This window comes from Larimichthys crocea, chromosome X, assembly GCF_000972845.2.
Source record: "Larimichthys crocea isolate SSNF chromosome X, L_crocea_2.0, whole genome shotgun sequence".
In the NCBI taxonomy this organism is placed as follows: domain Eukaryota; kingdom Metazoa; phylum Chordata; class Actinopteri; family Sciaenidae; genus Larimichthys; species Larimichthys crocea.
In genome coordinates this window covers 14689988-14711686 of record NC_040020.1, presented here as the reverse complement: position 1 = coordinate 14711686, position 21699 = coordinate 14689988, and the positions used below count along the sequence as shown (strand labels likewise).

The following is a 21699-nucleotide window of genomic DNA, read 5'->3' as shown; positions in this document are numbered from 1 at the left end:
AATAATCACTACACCCCTCCAATTTCAGTTTTCTGCTTCACCAAATTCCTTTGTTCATATTGCAGTGGGAGTTAAGCCCTTATTGTCCTTGTGCATATGACTCGGTGCTTTACACTGATTGTTACGATTGCACTGTTAAAATAAGACCACCAGGGTTTGATTTAAGACTCGCAGAGTTGGCTTGTAACTTGGCAATAATGCAAGCCACAATTAGGTTTTGCCGGGTGTTCATTTGGACCCCTGCATATGCGCGCACAGACTAGAACACTCACCAGACACAGATAAAACCATGTTAACTCAGTACAAAGACAAAACCGCATGAAGTGAGAGGAAATGAATGAAAGAAAATGTGAGATACAGAAGGAGGGAAAGTATGAGAAAATTAAGTTATGAGGGTTCAAAATAGAAAAGGTCATGAGGGAGTGAGCTATGGTGGGAGGCAGAAAAAGAAAATGAAGGAGAAAAAAAAAAAACACCAAGATGAAGACGTGAGGATAAACCAGCCAGCTGTATTACAAGCTCCTGTCATTGCCAGTGTGATAACCTCTCAGTGTGTGGAACACCGGCTCTTCTTTGACCCATTTGTAATGATTAGCATACAGTCTGTCAGGACTCCGCGGATACAGAATGGCTTCTGTCGCATAAGCAGATACTGTGTCACTGTCTCTCTCGCAAAACACTCTCTAGAGAGCTGTATCAGCAGCTTCTTACCACACATGTGTGTGTGTGTAACAGTATCTACACGGGCCGCTCATTGTTTCTTGAAAGGCCCAGTGTGTGTGTGTAACTCTGGTGTGTGCGTGATGGGTGAAAGCGGTGTCTAAGGCAGTCTGTTCCATATTCATGAGCGGCAGCCGGGAGGTTTTATCAGCTCGGTTCAGCTTAGTGGCTCTGTGTTGTCACCACAACACCACCGACGCCTGACCAGCAGCACCAAGCCAGCGTGCATTTAATACCAGAAGACCCACGACCGGCGGGAGGGTGGGGTGAACTATGAACAGAGGGGAAAAGAAGACGGGTGTATGAGGAGAGAGGGAAAGGAGTGATAAGGAGAGAGGCAAAGGGAATATAAGCAGCGAATGAGGAGGAGGGGATGATAGAGAGGATGATAGAGCGAAGGAGGCAGTAAGCAAGAAGAGAGGGATAAAGGAGGAGAAAGAAATAAAAGCCAGACAGAGGAGATGGATGGAGCATTAGAAATTAGAGAGCTGTGTGTTCAAGAACTCCTGCAAGAACAAGAATTCCCATCGTAAAAAAACTAAAGTACAAAGGAAGAAAGGTGAACAAGAGGTTCAGCCTGACAGGCGCAAAGAGTAAAAGATGGATTGAGAGATACAGCGGATAGATAGAAACAGACAAGAGCGCGAGGAGGAAAAGATGCAGGCATGGGAGCCTGGGGATTGGAACAATAATTCCCATCTAAAATTAGTCTCATTTTTCACCAACTTCTTCCTCTGTAATTCAGTAATGTAATATGCTGAGCAGCGAAGCTCCTGGGCTCCTTGGGGACACGACATGATGAGAGTCGGAGCTGCTTCTGCCTGCTAGCTAGGTAAACACAGACGCATGCATACCCCCACACACCCACACCCACGCGCACGCGTACCGTAAAATGCAAAAGACTTGTGGGAATGCAAACAAGTGCTTGACAGATGGGAAACTTGTTAGCAAACAGAGACATATGTACATTAAAGAAAGACTACGCACACACGCAGACGCGGCAGACCAGAACAAATGCGCGGGGGTTGGGGCGGGGTGCAAACGCTAATTCCGTCAGTGAGGTCCAGGGCTAAACACTAATCTACAGCAGAAAATAAATGATGATGCTCGCTCTGCTCCTCTTGACTGGAATTCCTCCAGAGCCGTTTGGCTGAGTCAGAAGAAGAAAACAAATGTTTTTATTGGGGGTTTTTTTTCTTCCCCTTCTTGGGAAAAAAAAAAAAAAAACCTAACAGGGATTTGAATTACTTGATGTGAATGCCCACCTGTGAGAGAAGGAGTTCTTGGACAGGTTCAGGTAGGAGAGGTCAGCGCAGCAGCCTCGCAGCAAGGCCCCAAACAACTGGCAGAGAAACAAAGAGACACGAAGAGGTTGTGTTAAGATCACTGCAGTGAAATGGGATTGTATTGTGTAACAGTTCTTTTGGCTCTTGAACACTGCACGAATGGTTATAACACAGATTAAAGCTGACACTAAAAAAAATGTATATATCTATATTCTTTTTTGGCCAAAGTCGCTCCTATAAACGTGTCTATAAATGTATCATGCTAGTAATATAGATGGCATAGGAGAATGGAATTTCAGAGAGGCCAGACTCTGCAGATCGGTGTGTGTGTGTGAAAATGGAGCAGAACAAAAATGACATGTTACTGCTGGTCAAATCAGGGCAGTCAGAACAGTCTAAGCATTTTATTTTTGGATTTATTTGATCCTTTTTGTGCCATATGCTTGGGATTTGTACAAGATAACATCTACAATATGTGGCTGCCAAGAGACATGGATCATCTGAGGTGAAAGTCGTGTACTCTCTGAAATACTAAGATGCTGGATTATTACTGTGTGAGCCAGACAGTTTACCCTAAAATGTCATCTGAGAGCCTAAATTGTCACGTCTCATTTCCAGTGGGAACACTGACAGTCAGCAGCCGTGTTACCACCCATAAGATATTGCATATTTCAAGTAAAATGGCAAAAGACGATGTAAATGAATGTTTCCATCCACTGTCATTATGCGAATATTGGGAGTTGGTTTATGATTGTGTTGTGTTAAATGTTTGGTCTGTGAGAACTCAGCAGATTACTCTTGTTGAATCTGAATTTTGCAATTTCTAAAATTTTCTCATGCGATGCTTCAAAATGTGCATCAAAACAAATTTTTGGCAACACAGCTATTGACAGTGCCCACACTCTGGAATACTTATGTACTATATGTACTTGAGCAGTATTTTGGAGGTATTTCCATGTTACTTTATACTTCTACTCCTCTACGTTTCGGAGGGCAAACAATTGCACTTTTTACTCCATATTTATATGACAGCTGTAGTTACTTTTAAGAATCTCATTCAACATAAAACGACAGATGTTAAGCCTATAAATTACAATGCATTGTTGAAGATTAAGCAGTGTTTAGTTAGTATGCAGTTAATGCAGCCTGTGTTTTAATGACCAGATGTTCATATAGTATATAAGTAAATGCAAAGTTAGGCTTCATATTTGTCACTGGACAAAATGCTCAGAGCTGCTTTCTTTACAGTGACATGCTGACTTAGACTGGAAGAGAGACAGGGAATTTTCTGAGGCTATACAGCAATGACCGCAATGTTAACATGCTGATGCTAAGCAGTTGTAATGTGGTCACCATGATTGTGTAACGAGGCTGATGGCTATGTCGTTAGTTTTGCATTTGATCATAAATCAATGTATTGGATGAATCACTAAAGTAATTACTGTTCATCCTGATGGAAACATTAATGTGTGAGCCACATTTTATGGAAATATAGTCAATAGCTGTTGATATTTTTCATTGAAAACCACAAATGTCAACCTCATGGTTACATTTACAGTTAAACACAGACAGACATTTAAAAAAAATATATATAATTATTATATAATAAGATAGGATTCATATTCATATTCATGTTTTAATAAAGATAAAAGAGTTATTTAGATCCTGAAAGTTTCAAAAGAATCGTGACTTAAATTCTTTGTGTTCTTGTTCATTTCATGGTTAATGCCCCTGAGCTTCAGCAGCTGAATGAAATATAGCAGACACTGTGCCTCTACCAATCTTTCAAAGTGTGTACGGAAAGTGCTCATCTGTCAGAGAATGTCTACTAATTCCCGATAGCAGGACCAAATGGGCAATAAGAAGTGTAATTGTATTACACTGAATCAAAGTCAAGCTGAAACCAAAGCAGGGAAGAAATTAATTACTTACATTCTTCAATTTGTTCTATCGAATATCCATCAAATGTGATGTTTCACATTAAATATGGGAAAAAAAGCAACTCAAAACTTTGGTAGGAAATTAAATATGCTGTGTTACTCACTGTACAGTTTCTCTGCTCATATGATCAACGTAACATCAAGCAGCAATAAAGACGTTCATCTACCATCCATCAAAGTGCATATCCAATCGCGCTCTCATCTTGTGAGGACATGGCTCACTTTCAAACTACTCTGGGAAGTACCATCATGAACATGCAGGAATCTGTGACCTAATTAAATCTTGAAATAAAGATGATCCATGTGTGTTTGTTACACAGAAGAAATGCGCTTTTGATGCTGATCATATTGCCTCGATTTTTACCCTAAGGCTTTAAAATAGCACCTCATCGCCTGCGAGAGGTTAAACTATCGGACAAATCTATTTCTCCCTGGCAGTGTGATCCATCACACAAACTGACTAATCGACCGTTGTCGGTACATCAACACAGTTTAAAACAGGAACTTATTAATAATTCAATCCAACAGGCCAACGCTAAAAAAGACAAATTCTCCTTCAGACACTTCCTCTCTAAAGGATAAATGACAATTAGCAAAACAGGACATGAAGCAGCCATCAGAGAGAGAGAGCACTCTTTTAGTCTCAGGGGCAGTTTTAAAGAGAAATAGGGGGAGACTAAGTTTTAGAACTTGCAAATAAAGCAGAACAGAAGCAATGACTTCCATTCATGCACATAATTCAATCCAAAATTCATGGCCCACATTTACGGGGAGGGAGGAGGTTTAGTTTCACGGGGTGGGACTATTACTTCCTGAAACAGATACCTGCTTGACATGCTGCCTGCTCCTCGGGGTTTAAAACCGCTCGACTGAAGTACAGCAGGGAAGGAAAGCAAACACAGGCACAGTAAAGTGCCAGGCACTGTGGTAAGTAAAAGCCAGGGGTGTGATTTTTACTTAAGTACAAGTGTAAGCAATACAACAAAAACAATCCAATACAAGTACAAGTTCTGTCAGTGTGCTTGTTTTTTGGTCGAGGTGGAGCTGGATTATGAAATTTAAAGTTATAATTTTTAAGATTTTCGTTAAATTAAACTTTTTTTAATACTCTTAATGGTTGGCATTTTTCAGAAATATCCATTTAGTGTAGAGTCATTCTATGATTACCTCTTTATATGGTAGTTTTCATTGTTAGCGGTGGAGATGGAGAGTTGGACTAAAATTGCCCTCACACGAACAAAAAGAGAGTCACAGGAAAAGATTGCATGTACATGTATGTAATCTAGCTCCACGGTTTGTAACCTAATCTCACTGGCTTCAGCCTTACTGTTTCACTGTTTTAGAGATGGATTTAATTACTACTGTTAAAATGAACATTCCCAGTTGCTGCTAGATGACAGCAACTCTCAAAACACAGGGTGGCATCATTAAATCATTAGTCATAAGTCATTTAAGGTATTTTCTTTCAGAAATTCCAGCTTGAAACAAGAAAGAAAGGCAGGTTGAAACACTTCTTAGAAAAAGCTAAAAAAAAGAAAAAGGAAATAAACTTAAATCTTCAATCTGACTCAATGCCAGAATTAATTGATTTAAGTTAACTGATTTAATACAAGTAGATTTATTTCCACTGGACAATGCATCATATTGTAGAATATGATTATGTTTTGGATAAAAAACAATCTCCAAATTATGCAAACTAATTAGTAAGTGCTAGATACAGTACTTTACTTGACTAAATGTTCTTAAATTAGACTACATTTCATCACTCGGAGGAGCACAGGATTCAATGGGATAAAATGTAATGAATTAAAGCAGATGAAAGTGTTGGGCTAAGACCTGCAGGTGAAAAAATATCTGTAATATGACGAGGCATAAAGACAGTACTGGGAGTTCAGACAGCAGCCTTCATGACAGCAGAGCTCTGCTGCGGCATCAGAGCAAGAGCAGAGCCCAGAGTAGATCTCTAGCCGACTCTGACCTCTGACCTGCCAGCAGCAGAGCATTTATGACTGTTCTTTGCAACCTTGCACGCTCCCAATTGCACGATATCTCGTCAGCAGGAACACAGCACTGACAAAGCGGCTAGACTTAAACAATAAATGTGACCTCCCCTTCAGCCAGCACTTCTCACAAACCTCTACGTCTTCCAGAGGGAGACAGACAATAAAAACATCGTGAGTGCAGTTATAACTTTCATCGTTTCTCCACTGAGCCTTGTATATTCACAGTGAACCAGGAAGAACTGCCATCTAAGCAGTAGCCAGCAGGGGCAGACGCATTCAAGCATGGTCACTGAACTCCTGCAGAAAGAAGGCTCCGTCACCCCTTCAGCTGTTACCGGTTAGCTGCTAATGTGGCAAGACACCGTTTTGTTACCCTGGCAGACATGCCAAAATTAGACACAGTGGCAAAGATGTGAACAAATGCATGTAACAAAAGGCTCCTCTATGCTACTCATACAATGTATCATTTGGATAATTCATAAGTGGCTATACATTTCTATTGTGGTGCCTTTCGAGGTGCTTTTACCATCAGTCGAAGCATTATGCACAGAAGAGCTCGGAGAAAGACTGCGAGCCAACTGAGCCAACGTTGTCTTTGTGTTGTGGACGATTCGTATTCAGGACGCTACCTCTTTTTATTTCTTGGCCTGAATCCCATCCTAGAGATGAGATGGGACAACGATGGGTAGGATTAGTGACTGAAACAGAGATGGTGAGTACAAACCGAGTCCACAGTACAGTCTGTCCCAGACAGGTCCAAATGAACCAGACAATTGGGTTGGGCCAGGAACAGGTACAGGTTCTACATGGGAAGAAGAAGAGAGTGTGTTTTAGAGAATATGAAAACATACAATATAGAAACAAAAGAGTACAGTACTTTTAAAAAGGTATTCACGCCCTTTAGAAGGCCTCATTGTTTTTACGACACTGAATCCAAAGAGATTTAATGTGGCTTTTTGGACAAGGTTCAACAGAAAAAGACCCGACCATGAAGACAAAGAAACAATCCAAGCAACGCCATAAAAGATGATTGAAAAGCACAGGTCAGGGGATGGATGCAAGTCACTGAACCTCCCTTGTAATACAGCTGAATCAATCATGAACAAATGCGAAGAATATGGCACAGCTGTAAATATGCCTGAATGAGTGTGCAAGGAGGAGACCACAGGGAGAGCTCAGATCTTAGATTCAGAGCCTCAGATTGGAGAGACAGTAGTTGTTCCAGGTGCTTCACTTGTCACGGCTTTATGTGAGAGTGACACAGAGAAAGCTACTGTAGAAAAAAAAAAAACTCACACATGACATGACAGTTTGCCAGAAGGCACGTGAAGTCTGTAAGAAGATTCTGTAGTCTGAGAGGAAAATCTGGATTTTTATCCATCATAAACACACTGCGGCACCCCCAGTCTGAATCATGATGGTGTCAGCATCATACTGTGGGGGGACTTCTCCGCAGTGGGAAGATTTTTAAAGGTGAAATTAATGCAGACAGACTGTGGAGAAGGTTCACAGATAAAAAAATTTAAAAAAGCACAATGCTAATGCCCCGGAGTCAATCTACATCTCAATCCAAACCAGAACTTGTGGCTGAATTTTAAATAATCTGTTCACTCAATCCCCATGCAAAAACAACAGGGTCGGCACTTAAGAGACCGTGTATTTTCTGTTTGTAATTCATTTAAATCACCGTTTTCACTTTGACATTAAAGAGTCTTTTTCTAACGGCACATTAAATTCCCTCTGATTAAATCATTGCAAAACAAACATCCCGCTGAAGCAAACTAGATAATCATGGAGTGTCTTACTCTTGAATACATGACCTGTCTGCTTCACTATTAAAAAAGGAACAGTTCTTCCCAATTCAACACAAACTCTCCTTGACTAAATATGAAGCCCTGTTTGTTCCTCCTGCATGGAGTTATGCCCCTTTGTCACTTGAGCTTTTAATAATAAATCTTAAATTGTACTTTCTTCCCTCCAAATGTCACTATTATTCACACTGTAGACAAATAAGTAACACAGGCCAGGTTTTCATCCAAATGTTGCATAACTTTTAGCGATATTTCCAAGAAAATCACCAAAATAAAATCTGTGTTTCGATCCACTACACACAAGCAAATATTAAGAATTGATTCATTAACAGCTGGTGGTGCAAATTCAAGTGCCATTAAAGCACTGCAGAGGAAGAGGCTTACAGTCTCCTCATTACTCCATACAGATCCGATGTTTTCCTCTGGTGCAATTTTTCTCTTCAGTCAGTTTAAGACAGATACTTTATAATACATACTGTAATGATTCATTTGCTAAGTCTGTTCCCATTGCACTTGTTTTTTTTATATATCACATCAAATTTTCCACCTGAGCTGAGCATGAACACATTTTTTTGCATTTTAGCCAAGTGGCAACCTCTACGTCGGCGAAATGCCAAAAAACTGCACATTCTCGAACAGCCACTTTGAGACCGGCTGCAGAACGAGTCAATCTCCATAAAGGCCCCAATATTAAAACGCTCGACTTCACAGCAGAAATAAACGCTGTTTACAGCCCCGTTCAAAATTATATTAAGACCAAAAGTTCCACATAATTAAGAGCGTGGCAGCTTTGATTGACAGGTTGCAGGTGGCTGAGCTACCGGGCTTCACTCTGCCCGCCTCAGCTCAACCCACGCTCCGCAGCTTGGCCGATTTTTTTAATAAGCCAGGATGGAGGCAGGACTGCCAAGATGGTGATGGCCAGAGGCCCCACACTCAGATGAATATGTGTATAAAACCAGGTAGAATTTGAAACTGAATGGGGTGGGGGTGTTGAATACTTTTTATAAGCATTGGATACGTATGTTCGTATATGTGTCTCTCTCTCTCACCGTGGCGTCCTCTCCAGACAGAACCCCAGGGTTTTTGCTGAGGTCCAGGTGCAGCAGAGAATTGGAGTAGTCATCACTTGAACACAACGCCTGGGACAGAGAAACCACACCTGATGGGGGGAGAAGAGATGGGTATAGAGTTAGAAATGGATGAGACGGGGAGATGGGGAGTTTGGATAAACAAGTCATTGGCAATCATGAGTCATTTAATCATCTTATAATCATCTTTTTTTTTTCCCCCCTCAATGGGCCAATTTAATGCTCTGGACGTGACTTATTTGTATCTAATGAATACAAAACTACATAACGGAAGGGTGAGCAAGCTCAGTTGTAAAAAAAGAAATAAATAAATAACTGAGCACAGATTAGTGAGCTTATATGGCAGGCTAGTATGAAAAGAACTTTTGGAAGAAGCCCACCACGTTTCATCCCCCTTCTATCCCAGTATCCAAGTGTACCCTGATAGCCAAAACAAAAGAAAATCAGATCACTACACAATTACACCCACAGGCCCGATGGAATCCCTCATTAAAATCTTCACCCTGCAACACTGACGCAAAGCGCAGCTTGCCATGGCAAGTTGACGATTAAATATAGACACAATAACAAACACGGGAGAAATATCTAGCAGGAGCAACATATACAGTAAAAGACTAAAACATGGTTTCTCTGTGTGCTGTTCACTTGAAATATATCATCGATTATAGCCAGCAGTTACAGGAAGTGTATTTCTCCTGTTCTCTAGCATGGTGTGTGTGTGTGTGTGTGTGTGTGTGTGTGTGTGTGTGTGTGTGTGGAAGAAGCCACACTCTGATACTGGTGAGGCGTTAAGCTCTTCATCCCTAATTTGTAGCGATTAGGAGGGAAATGAGGGGAAGAGGGGACAGGGTGTCTAATCCACCCCCCCCCCCTCCATCCATCTATCAGCTGCTTGATTCTGCTAGGAACGGAGACTTTTCGAAGCCATCCGGTCGGTGTGACAATGTTAAAGTGTGCGTGGTGGCATATCTACCTATTTGCATGTCTGATCAAATCTAAGTGATGGCATATGCACGGGTGTGCTCGAGGCACGAGCGTGCGTGCCTGTGACGGCGTATGTGTGGGTGTTTTCAGAGACAGACAGAAGGAAGGGGGGAAAGAAAGAGAAAGAGAGAAAGGAGAAAGAGAGAGAGAGAGAGAGAGAGAGAGAGAGAGAGAGAGATCTATAAATATTCAACAAAAAATGCTCAGCCCCTGCAAAGTCATACTAACACCCTCCATTCAAGGTCAGCACCATCGCTGCATTCCCCCTGAATCACTGTGTCAACCCACTGCCTTTTTAAAAATCACACCTAGGGTGATATTCCCATTCATAAACATAGACTAACAGGGTATCAAGGTCGGTGTTGGTATATTTATATATCCATGCTGCTCATTAGGCAGAGAGCAGTTAACTACAGAGCTGGAGAAGCTGGAAGAGGAGGGTTTAGCTTAACCGTGTGACAGACAGAAAGGTTAGAACATCTTCACGTTATGTGAGATCGAGCTGGTTATTCAAGCCCTCAAAATAGAACCTACATCTGGCTGGATGTGCTGCTTTTCTTGGCCATGCTTTTAAATATGTAATCTAAAACATGCTCTAACCACATCAAATGATGTGTATTCCATTCAGTCAAATGGGGCTTACTCCTCTACTACAGCAGATAGCTCCACTCCACTCCACTCATTAAGATATGTTACCAGATGTCAGTGCATCAGAAAGATTTTTCAATTGCACATCACAGCGAGGGGGAAAAAAATAAACTGAATGTATTTTTAACTTGGAAAGTGCTAGTCATGGCCACACTTCACTCAGCACTGCTCTCTTTCTTCACTTCTTTAACTAGCTGCCAATCTGCAGCAGGGTTTTTTTTTTTTAATGTTTGCTCGATTCAACATCTCTTGCCAGAATCGCTGCACGACACAATGTAGGTGAACAGATCGTCCAGAAGAATTAGCTACAATTTTCATGGGAATGCTTTCTAGTGTAGAAATGTGTGCACAGATCTTCACCTCCCGCGCAGTGTGAAGGCAGAAATCTCTCCCAGAAATATCTTCGCCTGACAAGGCTTACCTCTGCTAATCATCCACTGGCAAAAGGAAATAATTTTATTGGTAAAACATTACAAAGTCAGACTGGGTTCTGAACACAGCTTCGAACAAATATATAATATAATATAAATAAATAATATATGAATCTAATTACTGTGATTGGTCTTCTTAGAGAGGGCATACTACTGAAATAGTAAGAACTATCATATTTATTTATCTTATCTCTGCCCAGAAATGTGATTAAACATGCAACAAAATATGCTAAAATGAGAAACGTGCTATCGAGATGAGGCTAATAATGGATAGATTTACATCTGTATCAAAATGATTCTTTTGAATGATACTAGTGGATGGTTGTGTTGTCTGGGATAGAAGCAATAGAACTGGGACACTGCACTAATTCCTACGCAGGATTTTAGGGGGTGAAAAAAAACAAAACAGATCAACTACTTATGATTCTGACCTGATTATTATTTGGTAGCAGGATCATACTGTACATGCCTGCGTCTGTTTATCTGTCTGGGTAAGCCCAAATAAGTGCATGCATTTGGGACTGCAGGGAAGCATTGCGATTCAAGACACAGTTTTTCCACTCTGTCTTTCTCAGTTTCTTTAAGAAACACCAGCTCCAGACATTTATTTACTTTTAATTATAGTAAACAATGTGTGTTTGCGCAGGGTCAACCACTAGAGGCTGCTGTATCTCAGAGGAGCACTCTTACCCTTTGAGGAGAGGGAGGTCTTGGAGAGATTGAGGAGGCGCAGTCCCTTGTTGAGGCGACACACTTGTTGAATCAGGTTGGAGACTCCTGGTATGAGGAGGAGGTAAAGAGAAGAGGGAACATAAAAGTCTTATTTGATTACAAAAAAGCGACCTCATGTAACTTTTTTTGTAATCAGGTGAATGGTCCCTCTGTGCCCTGTATGCCTGTTCTTGCACCTGCAAGGGTATATTTACTGGTTTTCTTTGGATGTCTTCTGGCTGCTGTGCATCACGTACTTACAGAGCTTCCTGGTGGACAGTAAAGTAAATTGCTGTGAACTATAGGTGCTGTTAGCTACGGTCAGCTCAGTTTGTTGGCAGAGTTGCCTGCACTGTGAACACCAAGGGAGTGTTTGTGTTTGTACCAGAGGTGAAACGGCGTGTACCACGGGGGGAAAAAAAGAGTTTATAGGGAATTGTGATATAGAGCTATGTCATGCCAGAACTGGAGCTGGCCATGCGAGAAATGTAACCAGGTTTATCAGCGTCTATGGACATAATGGCAGAGGCGAAGAGATCCAAGAGGACACTGACAGAGGAAGCAAAGAAGTGAGTGAACGAGCAAGATGCCGCTGGACAAGAGTAAATCTGGGGATGACTTTTAGTGGTTGGTGAGAGCTTGGTGAAATAAAAGGCTGAAAGACAGACGCCGAGCTGGGCTGACTGCTGTTGGACTAGTAACTAATATTAGCTGGCTGCTATGTCTTGTGTTGGTACAACAGAGTTGTTGACTCGTTAGTTTTTGATCGTAAATAATTGAGTCATAACAAATAACACGTGTACTGCCCATACTTACACTCTAAATCCGCAGGTGCTAAATCACACAAAGACCGATTTCTATGCAATACTGCTTTAAGGATATAATCGTCACTTACAGTAGCGCCAACTCTTGAAGAGTCATGATTCCACACAAAGCTTTGCCTCTTAACATCAAGCTAAAAATACACATACACACATGCATACCCACAAGTATACTCCAGCTAAAAAAAACATCACAGCAACGTACTTCAGTCTCTCTTTCTCCCACATAGCCAGTGCAGAGATAAACTATTATGAATACCATATGCCAAAATGGGTTACATAACTAATTTCAGCTCTGAAATTTGATTAAACACATTACAACCATGATGATAATAATAATGAAACGTTCTGCTTTATTAAAAAACAGAATTCAACTGTAGTGCCAGCTTGTTTCCTGCATCTTCCTGGCTTTCTCAGTTTTTAATAATGTGCATGTACAGTACAAGTGTGTACATGCACATACAGTGTACAGTGGTCACAATGTGTTTTTTATGCCTTTCAAACAGGCACAGCACTGAAGGTCATTCTTTACCGTGATTATGGGCATTATTGTGATGGTGGCTAAGGCTGCAGCTCATTTGTGACAGAGCGTTTCTGCGCACTCTGAGTACGGTGCACACACAAACAGAGGAGTGGAAGTGTGAGCCGAGAGAATTTATTGAAGCGAGTGGTAGTGACATGTGTCAGACAGAAGGACGGCTAAATTAGCTAATGAGTGATGTTGGCATGCATGCAAAGCCTGACCCGGTCATATAAACACATGTACACGCACTCTCTTCCCGTGCCTCTAACACACTCACACACATTCAGACACAATTAAAATGTACGTGTGTGTGTGTGTGTGTGTATAGAGAAGCCAAAGAGTTTATAAGCATGTGGGGGGAGTAGACATAGCATGAAAGATAGATGAGAGAGAAAAGAGAAATACAAAGATACAAAGAGAAACAGAAAATAAGGCTTCTGTGTGGACAGAGATTGATTTTGAATTCTTTGAGAGCAAACGAAAGCAGCGGCAAAGTAAAAGCGAAAAAAACAATCCGACGTGTCCTGAGAGACACAGCAGTATGCGGGAGAGAGGGTTCACAGAGTCCAGGCGGCTACCTTGGTTGTCTAGAGTGTTATGAGCCAGGTTGAGAGAGTGAATCACAGAGGCTGGGTTCTCTGACAGAGCCGACGCCATCTTCTGTGGAAAATCCCTGGAGACAAAGCGTAAAAAAGGAAAATTAATTTTGCTGTAAGAATTGCCAATTCAATGCTGGTCATAAAATGAAGAAATCTTCTGGAGATATTTCCATAATGTAAAGATGGAAGAGAGCTGAAAATCACACTCCAGTCCAACTTACTGAAATTGGACTAGGACATACTTTATAGGTGGACAGAGACACAATGCTAATGTTACTGTGTGTCTGCTGGATGTGTAATTGTTAGCCAGATCAACTTTATAAAAATACTGTACAGAATTTTTATGTTTACAGATTGTTCTTCTTCCCCAGTGTGGTCCAAAAAAACATCGATTATAGCAACGTTTTGTAATTATTCTACCATGAAATAACAAATTTAAAGTGTCATTTCCATTCTGCATAACATATGCCTATTCTTGCACTGTGTAACTTTGGGCTGCAGGTATGATCTCCCATAAGATGTGTGTAACATTTTACAATACCAAGTCACACAACACTCAACGATTTTGGTGAATCTGGATCATATTTTATGGATAAAATGTTTTCTGCTTTTCTGCTTTTGTCCTTTGGATGAGAAAAAGAAGTTAAGAAGAGGCAAAAAAACAAAAAAAAAACAAAAACACAGTGACTAAGCAGGAAGCCGCCAGACAAATGTGTGTGTGCAGCTTTCCATATTTACAACAGAAACATTGCACACTGAAATTCTGGGTGCCAAATCACAATAAACACAGATCCTTACATAAGTCGCTTTAAGTAAGCCAGCTAAGTCACATTCAAAACACAATTTCCTGCAGTTCAATGATTTATTTGGTGGGAATCCCTTTTCACTTCACAAAAACCTCAAAAACAGGAGCATGTAATGCTTATGAATTTAATGGCACACATATTTCTGCCTGCAAATCGCTCTTACAGTAAATCACACATCAGAAAGAGTATTTCAGTGGGAGTCATGCACTGTGCAGATTGAGTGTCTTTACTTGCTTACTTAGTGTCAGACATTTCCATATTTTCCTGTATCTGTCGGGGTTTGGTGCAGTGTTTGCAGAGAGTCTCTCACAGAAACTTCATTCTATTTTGGAAGTAATTTAACACAGGCAAAGTATAAAAACCTACTAACTTCATCATTATGCTGCAGCAAATCATCTGGCCCTGAGGCAGCCACTATATCTCAATTAATACTAAATAAGGAAACTGCTTTGCTGAATGACACTAGCCATGCATAGAAGGTGAAACGTCTTGCCAGGTGAAGCCCAAAATGTCTCTAATGTTTCTCCACTGAAATAATACACTCCACCACAGGCAAAACAGGAGGGAGCTTTATTGACGCGAAGAACTTTATTGGATGAAAGAACAGAGGTTAAGAGAGGTGCGAGGGGGAGAAAAGGGAGGAGAGGCAGAATTGGAAAGGTCAAGACAGCGGAGGGAGGGGAGGGTGAGGAGCAGTGGATAGGTGAGATGAGCTAAGGTGATGAGGTGAGATCGAAGTGAGAAAAGAGGATACAAGAGGAGAAAGGGAGAGGGCAGAGAAAAGAAGAGCGTGTTGAGGAAACAAAAGAGGAGAGTGGGAGGAGTGTCTGAGAGGTGAGGGTGTGAGGAGAAGAACAGGAGAGGAAAGTAGATTAAACCACAAGAGGTGGCAGGGTTGACAGTAATGTCAGGGTAGAGGAAACCTACGATTTGAGTCCTGCATTTTCCAGAGTGAGCTCCTCCAGACTGTTTGACTTGCTGACTGTGTGCAGAACCTGGTCCACCACCTCTGACCCCTGGAGACAAATAAAAAAATATAATAGCTTGTAACCAGAGGGCTCAATCTTAAAGAGAAGAAGAATCTAGGCAGGACAGTGAAGATCATGATATGTTTTAGCATCTGTAAGTTCCAAATGGTGAATTGCAGATTTTATACTATCATCACACACACAAAAAAGGGACATTTTTGATTTGTTCAGAACCTTGGTCACCTTTTTCCTTTCCATTACTTGGTACAGACAGACATTTAGTCAGTCAGACACATTACAGTAAGTTAGCTAATGTAAGCTAATCTTTATCAGTCATTAGCTGGCTAGTCACAGTTGATGGCTAATGTTAGCAACTTGCTAAACTACCTGGCTAATTTACATCAATTATTAGTTAGCTAGTTGGCTAGTGTTTTGCTAATATTAGCCAATTTAGGATGTGACTATATGTTCATTTGAACTTTTAACCAACTACAAATTTGGTGATCTTTTCAACATAAACAAATGTAGCACATAGCATATATAAGTACAGGGAAAGGAGAAAGTTGGAGAAAGGTTCCACCAGCTACCGAACTCTACCAAGTGCGAAAACACCTGGGACTAAGAAAAAAATAGATTTGAATAAGATCTGATAGAAAATCTGATGGCAGTCGTGTTTTTTCAGTGCTAAACTCTTAAAAATCTGCTAGCAAGTAAATATGGATGTAAACAATACCTGCACAACAATATTCTTTAAGAAAATGTTTAATGAGGCAGGAAATGCATTCGACCTGTTTTTGTTTGACCTCAGAGTTTTCAGTGAGAAACGCTGAACGTAAACTTAACCTTTGATTGTTTACAAGAACATTCCACAGGACATCTTTAAAATCTGAAACCAAGTTATGAGCGGCTTTAATCCATTAATACACTCAATATGTTTAATACTTTTCAAATATTTATTTGTTTAACTTTTTGAACAGGCGATTTTCATGCGGTTCACCTCAGACGGATACCACTTACTCTAATGCATGTCGTGAATATTTTATAAAGATTGACATCATTTTAAATGGATACATAAAACTATACTGAGGGTAACTTGACTCAGTATCCTCTTTCATTCTTGCTTTCTTCGCTTGATTTTCATGTAGTACATAATCCCAGGAGATTAAATGACAATTCTGTGTGGCTTCATGTACATAATGCATTGGTCCAAATCAATAGCAAATTAATTCAAGTTGACTTAGAAAACGCTAACCGATCCCAGAACCATCTTTTGACAGATTTTCTTTGTATACATTTGGACCGCTGTCTGCCAAACAAGCAGATAAAGAGCTCATCCAGTAAAATAAATGCAAACTGATAACAGACAAGTTAGCAGAGGACACTTGAGAGAAGAATACTAAAAAAGAAAACTTATTGGTAGTCTGCATCTGGCAAGAAAGTTTAGAAGTGAGGAAGACAAAAAGAGGTAGTTACGATGCGCATGTCTTTGCAGTACAGCTTGGTGAACCAGGTGTTGTACGCAATGGATGCCACGATCACCGCCAAGTCCCTGGAACGAACACACACACACACACACACAAGAGATTTAAAACGTTGAATTAGCTAACTCCATCTGCTGCCATTTGATGCCATTGATCCATAATTTCACATCATCATTGGCCAAACTTTTTCTTTGCTCCCTGTTTGGTAAAAAGCAGTTTATCATTATGACAGGTAGGGGCAGGGCCGCTTTCTAAAAGATGACTGATACTGCTGAGGAGAAGCAGAAAAAAGAAAAGAAAAAAAGAGAGAGACGTAAAGATCGATGGCTGAGTCAGTGGATTATTCAATAAAGCCACAGTTTGATCCCAGCTACAGACCTCAAACACTGCTACATCCACTGCTACACAAACACACCCGGAGCCCACAGACCATCCTTTTGTGGGTTTGTGACGGAGTGAGAAAGAGGGAGGAGAGAGAGAGAGAGTTTTAGAATCCTCCAAGGTCCAACTAAAGCCACACCGCTGCTACACCTGCTATACATCATCTGACAAACAAGCAGCAACACAGAGAAAGAGAATAAGCCCAGAGAGAGGAAGAAAGGAGGATGGCGAGACGGAGGGAAAATACAAAAAGAGAGGGAGAGGAAGAAAGAGTGTAATCTAACCAGGGAGGGTCCTGTTGCCAGTAACTGCAGTGGGCAGGACATTACAGTATATCTCAGAGGAGTAAAATGGCTACAGGCTGTGTTCCCTTTTCATTACCATGCCAGCCATCAAACCAGTCCATTCTGACTAACGCAGCTGAGTCTGTGTGTGTGTGTGTGTGTGTGTGTGTGTGTGTGTGTGCGTGCGCAGATGATGCACATGTCAAGATTCATCAGCACTGTCTGTTGATTCATGTTTTGGCAGCAGGACATGTAATTGACCTCTATGATGTGTCACTCAGTCCCACGGTGTGTTGGTGTTTATGTGTCGACTTGTACTCGTATGTGAGGACATGTTGGCGCAGCAGGTCAATCTGTCGCTGTTTAAATCTTCACGCAGGATCAATTCAGGTGACGAAAACACTCCGGGGAGTAATTATTGAGCTTTAGGGGGTGCTGCTAGGTGGATTTCATCAGATTGGACAGTGTCAGGGTGGCTGCTTCGCCCTGTTTCAGTCTTTAGGCTAAGCTCACTGGCAGTAGCTTCATATTTATTGTACAGATATGAGAGTGTTACAATCATCTTCATCTAACTCTTGGCACGAAAGAAGACTTCAAAAATACACTTATATCCAAAGTGTCGACCTAATTCTTGAAGCTCAAATTATACTTGCAGCTTTATAAGCACTAAAGGTTCAGCGTGGCCCAAATTTTGTCACCTGCCCGTGCAGACATCTGCAACACACACTGTATCCTCTGTCTGCACGTGTGTGACCACCTCCACCTGAGCAATGGAACAAAAAAAGAAAAGCGTGTATCATCATTTGGAGTAGTCTTTCAACAATCATGCATAATAAAACTTTATCATGACCTGGATAAGACCTTCTAGCAAACCCAAAAGGCTCCAACATGTGTTACAGCTCACAATATGCACAACCTAGACCCAGTTCTGGTAAGATCCAACAATATCAAAATCAAGATGGAGTTTGCCCTGAAGTGCTAGTGGAGAAAAGGTCAGGGGGGTCGTTCAAATCAAAAGACTCGCTGGGAGTAACAGTGCACTCAGAACATTTCAAGGCAATACGTCCATTAAATTATTAAATAGCTTAAGAGTAAAGTTGAGAAAAGGTCATGAAGTGTCCACAATAAACAGGCGTCATCCTCTGGGGAGCATGAATATGCTCAGCAAATTTCCTGGCTATCTGCCCGTTACATTTTCATGTTTGATGCGTGCAAGTGAAACATTGCTCTTATTGTAGTGATAGACAACAGGTCAGCGGGGGTCATTAAAAACACCCACCCTGTGGGGACAATGAATATTTATAGCACTTGTCTTAGCCATGGAAAGGCGCGACACTCACCACTAAAATCTGGAATCATCCTCTTGGGGATGTGTTGCTGAATTGTAATAAATCAACAGTCTAACCCCATACAGACCATGCTCAGGTCCTGTAACAGTGACAGGAGAGGCAGATGGTAGCAGTGGACTGTGGAGGTGCTGTCCTGCTCCAGTAACAGAAACAACTAAAACAGACAGGAAGTCGGAGAAAAGTTAGACACTCCATCTAGACTTCTGTTTATTAGTGAGTATGTGTGTATAGGTGTGTGCACATTTGAGGGACTGTCTAGCCAAGAGGTGCCCTAAGTAGTTCTTGGGGCAGTAAGGCATAACTAATTTGTCTCTCTAAAACACACACACACACAGAAAGCAAGCCAACAAAAACGTATGCAAGCACAAAATCTCTTGACTGTAGTTCCCATGCATGCACGTGCACACACACACACACACACACACACACACACACACACACACTTTCTGCAAAATGGTGTCAACCTGCAGTGTCAGTGTGACAGAACCCACAGAGGCAGGCAGAGTGTGTGTGAGGAGAAAGAGAGATGCAACAAGAGAGCAGAGGAAAATGAATGGGTAGAAAATACAGGAAGTGGATAACGGGAGGAGGAGGAGACCAGCCCAGATAAAAAAAAGGTGTCTGCTTTCAGTCAAGAGGACTGAGTGGAGACTGTGTTGGAACAGGCAGCAGTCAGCAGAAAAAGCATTGCCCCGTCGCTCGGTAACAATAGATGGACACAATCGGGGGAGATCGAGGAGATGGAAATGTGGAAGGACGAGGGGAGCAGGACGGGAGCACTGCACCACAAATAGCCTCCATGATCTTGGAAATACTGATTCCTAGATCCTGCCTCTGCACCCTTTCTCGATTGTTTCCGTGCATTGTTTTTTGGGATCCTCAGTCAGTTTCAGTTTGATACAACCTTTCCACAAGAGCAGGGAGAGAGCCGTTAGCATTGGATTGAGGGCTCAAGGGAACAATGTGTTAAAAGAAGATCTTAAAAAACAGCATGGGCAGGCAGCTTCTCTCGAAACGGCTCTCTTTATCACACACACTATATAAAATATAGGAGGAAAAACAACAGCGATGCAGTGATTTTGGCTTGCAATATGAAATACATTAATATATTCATGAGTTGCTGCTGCAATCATGCTTCTATGAATGGCTTTTTGATTTACCAGCATAGCAAGGCTTCGCTCCTAAGATGTGATATGCATTTTTAAGTGTGAATGCATCCTCTCCGGTCGGGATTTGTTGTTTTTACACAGGAAAGTAGGAAGAAATTCCACAGGCCTCTGGGTTTTCTTAAGATAAAACATTCCTCAAACAAAAGACAAGTAAGCTAGCTCGAATTCTCCATTTGTAAGTCAGCTGTCAAATCTTTTATGATCGGCAGCACATGTCTGGTGGGGACTTGGGGAAAAAAAAAAAAAGATACCAGCGGGGAGGCAGAGGAGAAGACATATGGCATCTTGCAGCTGGTTCTGAGCCCTGGATTCTCATATCATTCCCCCCTCTCTATGATCTTCCCAAACCTCTAACAAAATTGAACGGATACACAGGACAGCCAGTCAGCCTGTGAATAAAAGACTAATGCACTCAACATTTTACCCAGGGAGGGTCTTGTTGTACAAACAGGCACTGTAACATCTATCTGACAGACGAGGGCTGACAGATCGTGGTCTGGAAACATATTTTTAAAACGTCATGATGCAGAGTGAGGAGGAAGTAGAACGTATTAAGACAATGATGTTTTTTAAATTGTTTTGGGTCAGTTTTCTAGCACAGTGGATTTGAAACAACATTTTAAACGTTTGTATCATGTCCCAGGAGATGTGCATTGCCCACTTCGGGCAGCAAACACAGCTTACACAGCTACTATTCTGTTAGAAATGCAATAATATTGCATACTTGCATACAAAACTGCAGTTCCTTGAACGGCCACTTGAGGCTGGTTACAGAACCAGTGAATCTCCATAAGTCCCCATGTTAAAATGTCCAACTTCATAGCAGAAATAAACTCTCTATGGTTCTACATACTCTGTTGGCTGACGGGAAAGTGTAGCTTAAGTAATGTGCGTTGCATTCACACATTAGAGAAGAATATGTTTGAGAACTAATCTTGCAGCAAGTAGAGGGCACAGTCTATTTTCTACTGCTGGAGACATTACATTTGTAAAAGCACAGTGGAGATTCTGAGGACCGACTTCTTTTTCCACAAAAGAACCTGTGTGGAAAAGTACTTAATAGAATAGTTTTCGTTTAAAAAGGGCAAACTATAATCATGTAGTTTTGGAAATGGAAAAGTTTCTCTGAGTGCAACTTAAATCTGAGTTATAAGATGCATATGGACCAGCAGGATTTTCACAGCTAGTTTGGAAGGCTCCAATTTGCATTTGACAAAAATATTATGCGAAAACTTGGACTTGTTATTGAGCCATCCAGTAAAATGTTCTTGACTGTCATTGCAGCTATGTAGGTGTTTTACTTTCTGAAGACCAGACTGAAGGGAGAAGAAAAAGTCCTTAAAAACAAGAAAAACATTTAAGATGGCTGCAGTGCGTTCCTGGCAAAACATCACAAACAAGTATGCCAAATGTCTGCTGATGTCTGTGGGTTACAGCCAGGCACCGAGTGCAACAGAACAAATATAATGACTTTTTGTTAACTTGTCCAATTGCTTTCTGTCCCCTGAATGCCCCCTGATGCGGACTTAAACACTCAAAAATTAATGCTGAAAGTCAGCACTTTAGCCCCATTTTCATGGCTTCATCTCAAATCCAATGCGCTGGAGTACAGAGCCAGTATACACTCACACTGACTGCACGGTTTACTGCTGCTCGCTAAGTTTGACATACAAGTTAATTGTGTATTTCCAAT

General features: G+C 41.3%; 1 protein-coding gene across 8 annotated transcripts in view; it reads right to left on the bottom strand.

Moving 5' to 3' along the window:
• Window positions 1–21699, bottom strand: part of carmil3 (capping protein regulator and myosin 1 linker 3) — a 76067-nt gene that overhangs the window by 33378 nt on the left and 20990 nt on the right. For all 8 annotated transcript variants that reach the window (XM_027283182.1, XM_027283186.1, XM_027283184.1 and 5 more), the window contains 7 exons: window positions 16816–16891; window positions 15302–15390; window positions 13548–13642; window positions 11605–11691; window positions 8813–8922; window positions 6674–6751; window positions 1986–2062 (listed from right to left, as the gene is read on the bottom strand). In XM_027283182.1, coding sequence (XP_027138983.1) covers window positions 1986–2062; window positions 6674–6751; window positions 8813–8922; window positions 11605–11691; window positions 13548–13642; window positions 15302–15390; window positions 16816–16891 — 612 coding nt within the window. The remainder of the gene's footprint in view (window positions 1–1985; window positions 2063–6673; window positions 6752–8812; window positions 8923–11604; window positions 11692–13547; window positions 13643–15301; window positions 15391–16815; window positions 16892–21699) is intronic.